General features: G+C 39.4%; 1 protein-coding gene and 1 long non-coding RNA gene across 4 annotated transcripts; one reads left to right on the top strand and one right to left on the bottom strand.

Moving 5' to 3' along the window:
• The first annotated feature begins 638 nt into the window (after positions 1-638).
• LOC135584361 (zinc finger protein STOP1 homolog) lies at positions 639-3,615 on the top strand. 3 transcript variants are annotated; one of them, XM_065113079.1, is made up of 2 exons: positions 639-791; positions 1,816-3,615. In XM_065113079.1, the coding sequence occupies exon 2, from the start codon at positions 1,907-1,909 to the stop codon at positions 3,428-3,430; it is 1,524 nt and encodes a 507-aa protein (XP_064969151.1). In that variant the 5' UTR covers positions 639-791; positions 1,816-1,906; the 3' UTR covers positions 3,431-3,615. The 3 variants fall into 3 exon arrangements, with proteins under 3 accessions (XP_064969151.1, XP_064969152.1, XP_064969153.1); XM_065113080.1 differs by having other exon boundaries at positions 660-796; XM_065113081.1 differs by having other exon boundaries at positions 690-838.
• Positions 3,616-4,351: 736 nt separating this feature from the next.
• On the bottom strand, positions 4,352-5,300 carry LOC135615069 (uncharacterized). Its single transcript, XR_010487837.1, has 3 exons — positions 5,174-5,300; positions 4,786-4,819; positions 4,352-4,692 (listed from the first exon to the last, which is right to left on the bottom strand). It is a non-coding gene; the product is annotated as an uncharacterized LOC135615069 (long non-coding RNA).
• Between the last annotated feature and the right edge of the window lie 1,731 nt (positions 5,301-7,031).

Genomic DNA, 7,031 nt, shown 5'->3' with positions numbered 1-7,031 from the left:
ATCTTTACACTCATTTCTCAGTGTTTCAGACTAAAAAATCTTTGTTTTAGATTGCAAGCCAGGTAAGTAAGAGAGATGGTCTTAAAAGAATCATTAAGGTATAACACTGTACCTAAATGATCCAGTGATCCTCCACAGGCTTTCTGCAACCCCAATCATGTATTCCCTGTTTTGCTTTTGTCAAGAAGGCCAAATAAGTCTACTGATACAGACATTGATCAAGTTCAAGTAGAACACTACAATTTAAGCACAGCAAGCTTTCTTGGACATTCATGAGAAACCAAATACGATCACAACTATCAATTTGTCAGATCAAATCAATAGCACGAGCATGTAATCTGTAGCAGATGATTCCTAATCATCTAATCCTTTTTGGTTGATGGGCTGAGTTTTTTGGCCCTTAATGATGACTGATAATGCATCAATCACTGAGAGGCTTTGAGCAGAGAGAAGAAAGAATGACCGTGAATGACCGACCGCGACGGCCGTCTGCTTCTGTTGGTCCTCCACTGGTTATATTTGTTAACTGGTTCCTTTTTCTAACATTAAAAGATATGATGTTCTATTATTGTATTACAATATGGAGTAGGATAATAAAGATAGTTATGGAGGAACACCAGAAACCAGTTCTCCGTCCTACTTATTTGGTGGCGAAGGAAGCAGCGAGGTCAAGCGAGCAGAGAGCGGAGACTTCTATGGACGAGGAGGTGGAGTTGGATCGCGACTTGGATGCAGTAAATAGGTTTGTGTATTCGGAGATGGATCGAAGGTGATGAGCTGCACGAGGGAAGGTGGGGTATGATCTCCGTGTGCTGCTCGAAGCTCGATTGATCTCTTTGTATGTGTAGTTCTCTTCCTTTTGGGGGATTTGGTGATGGAGGAATCGGAAAAAAAGAGATTTTTGGGGGTGTCCCTTTTCGAAGATTTTGAGATTTTTGGCTGACTTGTTGCTGGATGTTGTGAGATCTTCCGATTAAAATGCTTTTTGGAGGGTTTGGATTAGATTAATTTGACTGCCAACTATCTTTTGCTTGGTAGATTGACGAGCTAGCTGTTTCCTTGGAACATGCACCCATAGTACTCTTGCTTGATCATCGATGTTCACTTCTCTTGATAGTGTCTTGCTAACAGAATCTGGAAGAGATGAGATTTTGGGGATGTGGAAATAGTTGCCCTCTTGCATGTTGTGTTTGTACATGATGTTATTCTTCCTCCAGAATTACCAAAAGGGGGATTTTTGTTCGTATAATTGTTAAGATAGTTCCTTTCTTCAACTTTAGCTTTTCATATTGTGTGATATTGTTGGAATCCATCAAAGTTGTATTCTTAAGGCCTAATCTTTTCTTTTTTTCCTGATAAAAATATGAAGAAACAAGGAAAACAAAAGGGAATGGTTTGAAGCTTGAAAGAACTTACAGAAATTTTTGGAAACTAAAAGATCTCATCATCTGATTCAACACAAAGATAGGAGAAAGTACATCAATAATGTAGACTTGGATAACCAGTACTGGCTTTTTCTTCTTTGGTTGTAGAACGACCTAATACCTTGGCTGATTTAATGGTGTGGTTATGGAGATATGGTCTTTTGTTTGTCTGTGTAGAAAGAATACGAGCTTGAGGTATATCCATTGGGTCTGTTGTTTCTTGTTTGTTGATTAGTAATAGAAATTCTCCTAAAACCATAATTTTCATGACGTTATGGTTATCAAAGTGTTTCATTTCCTCTTAACTTTCTCCTTCTTTTCCTTACACTTTCCATTGTACAACTCCATGTTGATGTGGTTGTCTAATTTTGTTGCTTGGTTACTGCTACAGGTTTGTTCTGGGACCTGGTTTACTGACAAAAATCTCGGTCAAAAACTAGAGTTGATGGTGTGGACTTGTTTTCATAGAGAGAGGAGCTAAGATGGTTCCCGAACGAAGAAGACCTCCGGAAGCATCATCAAAATCTTCCTGCTCAATGATGAGTGAGTCTCCGAGAAATCGGAAACCAGACCTGCCATTCGCCCCATTTGATTCCACAAATTTGTGGTGTGGTGATAGACATGGTCGATCCTTCCTGGAATTTTCTCCACCTTTGGTAACCCAGTCCAGTGGCTTGTTTGGTCCTGACCGAGAGACAAAATCCAAAAAACAACATGAACCTTCTCCAGTAGATGATCCAGTCATGGATTGGAACCCTAGATTGATGCTGAGCAACCTGTCATTCCTTGAGCAAAAGATCCACCAAGTTCAGGATATTGTCCGTTCCATAATTAGTCATGAAGATCAGTTCCTTGACCAAGCTAATGAGTTAGCAGCACAGCAGCAGCTTGTTACAGCTGATCTAACTTATATCATAATTCAATTGATCTCGACTGCTGGCACTCTTCTTCCTGACATCAAGAATGCTCTCCTGTCAACTAACCCTGCTGTTGGTCGGCCAGGCAGTAATCAGAAACAACATGAGATCTTGCCTGTGGAGGTAGCTAAAGCTTCTCAGTATGATTCGTTGATTAAAGATTTGAATAGTTGTGGTGGTAAAGAAGATGAGTTAATCAAATGTTCAAATAATTCTGGGGTTGAAGCATCTGAGCCCATTCCAATTGAAGACCATGACACAAAGGATAATGATGATGGTATGGATGGAGAGAACCTCCCACCTGGTTCTTATGAAGTTCTGCAATTGGAGGAGGAGGAGATTTTGGCTCCACATACTCACTTCTGTTTGATCTGTGGAAAGGGATTCAAGAGAGATGCAAACCTAAGAATGCACATGAGAGGTCATGGCGACGAGTATAAGAGTCCAGCTGCCCTTGCTAAGCCTAGCAAGGAAGCAAGCATAGAACCACAACCCCTCAGGAGATATTCTTGCCCCTTTGTGGGTTGCAAGCGGAATAAGGAACACAAGAAGTTCCAACCTCTCAAAACAATTCTGTGCGTGAAGAACCATTACAAGAGAAGCCACTGCGATAAGAGTTACACTTGCAGTAGGTGCAGAACCAAGAAATTTTCAATCATTGCTGACCTGAAAACTCATGAGAAGCACTGTGGGAGGGACAAGTGGATTTGCTCATGCGGGACAACTTTTTCGAGAAAGGATAAGTTGTTTGGTCATGTTGCTCTCTTCCAAGGCCATGCACCGGCCATTCCCATGGATGATGCTAAGGTTTTAGTAACATCAGATAAAGCACAGGTCAGTGAAGCATCAAGTGGAATGCCAGGGAATATGGGCTATAACTTCAGTGGGAACACGTCACTTGATGCCCAAAGTCCTGATATAAAAGGAGTTGATGATGGCCATGGTTGTTTCTCCCCCATGACCTTGGACGCATGTAACATTTGGGGGCTCGCCGAATTTCCTCACTCTGCATATGAAGTCTCTGAAAGCACTTTCTCTTTCCTTGCTACTGGCTCTTGCAGTTCCATTCAAAGGAATGGAGAAAATTAAGTTCCAGCCTGCAGGGATGATGAACTGCTCGGAACAACAGTATCCAGTTATGTAATTTGTGCTGTATGAATAGACTAGCTTAGTTTATGATCTGATCATATTGATCCATGAATATGATCACCTTCATGTTTCCGTACGACTTTTACTTGATGCTCCATTAATTTGCACTCTCAAGTTCATTTTCAGATCCAAGCATGTTCCAATATTATGGAATGGAGTTACAGTAAAGGTTTTCATGGATTTGATATATCGCTTGCTGGCTTAAAGATAAACAAAGTTCTTTTATTACGTTTCTTGTCTCTTTCCATGAAAACTTGTGCTTGTATCAACTACCAATTCATCGTTCAAATCAGCAGGGACTCGGTATTATCAGTAAATAGTTATTGCATCTGAACCTACAGATGGCTGCTTGTTTTTGTTCCCAGATTATGTTTCCTTTGCAGAGAATATATCAGGAGCAACAAAGGGGTACAAGTCGGAACGAGCGTCATGACCGATGCCCATGCCCGAACAGTGAGTTTTCAGGTTCCTGTTTATTCTTGGCATCTGAATCCAACATCAGGTATGTGTTTTTCTTTACACATTCATAGATTCAAACATGCTGCTATCTGAGAAAAGGCAACACATCAACCAAGTTTCTTAGAATCACGCATTTTAATAAAGTTGCCCCTTTTTATTTCATCTGGCAGAGAGGAAAGAATGAGGAGACCAGTGCTCTGAGGGCATGCTCACACAACGCACACACTCATCTTTTACTTGATCTGCATTTATTTCCCGTCCAATTTAGATTGTCAATAAATACGGTGCATAACATTTGCTGCTCAACTCATTTTTGTGCACAGAAATCCACATAAGTAGGTTATTTACTGTGTTGTAGTTAATCCTCACTGTTCTGTAGTTTTGTGTCAAACATCTTTCACATAGAGTATATAAGACCAGACTTTACTAATTATTTAGGGCTACAGATTAGGATCACACATTGAAGTGGCACTCAGTAAGTAGCACATAGAACAGTACGGTTCTTTTATTTCGAGATTAGAGAGCAATATTGCTAGTTATAGGATTATGTGGGTTTAGCTTCTAAGGGCATTTGGGTTTACCATGGCGAGTCTTCATGTGAGCATAACAGGGGCATTCCTCTTTGTGGCCGTATGTACCGGGCGGGACGCAGTGGCACTTGTGACAGCAGTCGATGCAAGCTCTCATGCACATCTTGTGCCTTGATGCCTTGGAGCAACGGTGCGAACACTTCGCCTCACAATCTGCAGCAATACCAACCGTGATTCGAGGTCACTGATCATCTGATTGTGTTACTTGATGATCTCTCTATATGCTAGAAATGTGCATTGACTTACTGATTTCTCTTTCTGCGACAGCTGAGATATCCATCTGCAGAACACAGCACGAGAGAGGTAAGTATTACAAGTGCAGAATCACATAATAAAGTGCATTTGAACGGCAACATTATTCTCCAGTTCTCAATCAAAGAGCAGAGACACCCAAACACTACCACAGATGTTAACACCAATCATGACTTCATAGATCCGGCTTCAGAGTGCAGTAGACAAATTTTGTTGCGCTTGTATATATACCCAAAGCAAACAAAAAATGTTCTCAATTTTTGGCTACATCAGTTTTCCATGTTCATAATTTTGCTGCAAGTCTTAAAAGAGATTGCAAGTTCCTTTAAATTGTGGATTATCCCCACCCAAGTATATGTTATAATCACACACATGGACTCACCTCCACCAGAAGTAACAGGAGAAGCACTGCGCAGGCGATGGAAGACTTCGCCATGAGAGAGGAAGTATAACAGACCAAGGGAGACGATTCGGGCGTAGGGAAGAGCTCACCGTGTGTTCGCCTTTATAGTAGACTGCTCTCCATGCGAACATGATATTTGCGTGGGCCAAGTGCCGTGTGGTTCTCTGATTCGCCCGATTAGCCATCCCTGCACGCTATCGAATGCTTCACACCTGCATGAACTCATAATTCAGGAACAAAAGGAAAGGAAGAATGGCAACGTTACATTTACTCGAACCCTTTTGGCACCATGAGAACCGAGGAATTTACGGTAGGTAGCTTAGAATGTGAGATTGGAATCCGTATACAATCCCAAATCTGAAAGAGAGTATAAATCTTGAGAAATGATATTTTAAAATATATTTTAAGTTTGGAAATTATCTACGTAGATCAGCAAAAGATACTGGGAGAAGGTAGTACAAACAACTCCAAATGACATGGAAGGATGCTCAAACCTGATGAGTCCGGTGAGCTCGTTGTCGTTGGTTTGTATGTTTGGTCTCACCGCACCTTCATCATAGTCTGCATCATAGGCAGCTTCAGTCAAGAACCAGGATACCTTGGAAATAAAGAAATAAATTGTTGGGAAAATATGAGAAAGAAGAGGATAAAAACAAATAACAAACACAAGATCAAGAATACTATAGAAAATATATTTAGGCTTGAAACGTATATAAACGTTTTCTTAAAAATGATATTTGTACCCTCTTCTCAATAAAATTACTATGGGTTTGATGCAAATAGTTTTAGTAGATATGACAAACCTTTAGAAGGTCTGTATTGAGCAAACAATAAAGAATCTTCAAAGAGGAATTAGAGAATATCTAATTCAATCACTTGGAGAGTAAAGAAGAAGAGTATGAAAAAGATGTGTATATAAATTACCCTCAAATACTTATTTATAGATATTTTCTCAAAAGATACAGAAAATAACTACCAAAATAACTACAAAAGAAACCACCTTTTCAAATAAATATTTTGAAAATAACTTTTTTTTTATTTGAACAATTTATAATAATCCCCCACTTATTCAAATTTAAAATTTTCTCCAAGTGATTAAATAGTATTTATGAATAAATAATATATCTTTCGATTTGAATATTACCTTATTGTAAGCATCACAAAGTGAAGTCGAAACCCCAAATAGCATAAAAAACTTTCAATTTGTTATTCCTAATGACAACACCAGTGGTACCACACACATAAATACAACATCTTTGTATTTCTCATAAATTCTCGCTTAGCCCTAATATGGCCTTGGGCTCATCCAAATTCATGAACTTTTATGAGAGAAACTCCAACTCTCAGTCGAAGCGACACCACTTCTAAGTTCATATAGGTGAAGTTCTTATAGTATCTTTGTCACTCTTTGATATACTTGTCCTAACTTGACTGAACTTTATTAAGAGTATAATTAACTCAACCCTCATTCGGTGACAACCATCACTTTAACATCTTTAGATGGGACTCGTAAAATATTTCAAAGTGCTGAACCACTCCACGTGTCAATGACTTGTTCTTACCCTTTGAACTCTTTATTACTCATTTCATAATATTAAGTAGGGTTGCTATCATTGGTGGATCTTTTATTCAAGGAGTTTTAGCCCCATCTATTTTGATGTTGATCTTACAACTTCTCTTATAAGAGGTTTGTGTTAGGATCAAGAGCACTAAGAGGGGGGGTGAATTAGTGCAGCGGAAAACTTTCGACGATTAAAAAGGTATTCGTACGATAAAAGCGATTTTGGTAGAAAAGCCGATTCGTAAATCTCTTTAACTTGTAATCAAGCGAGAAGTA

Source organism: Musa acuminata, chromosome BXJ2-6 (assembly GCF_036884655.1).
Source record: "Musa acuminata AAA Group cultivar baxijiao chromosome BXJ2-6, Cavendish_Baxijiao_AAA, whole genome shotgun sequence".
NCBI classification, from domain to species: Eukaryota; Viridiplantae; Streptophyta; class Magnoliopsida; order Zingiberales; family Musaceae; genus Musa; species Musa acuminata.
The sequence above is the reverse complement of the archived record's forward strand: the minus strand, read 5'-3'. Positions and strand labels throughout refer to the sequence as shown.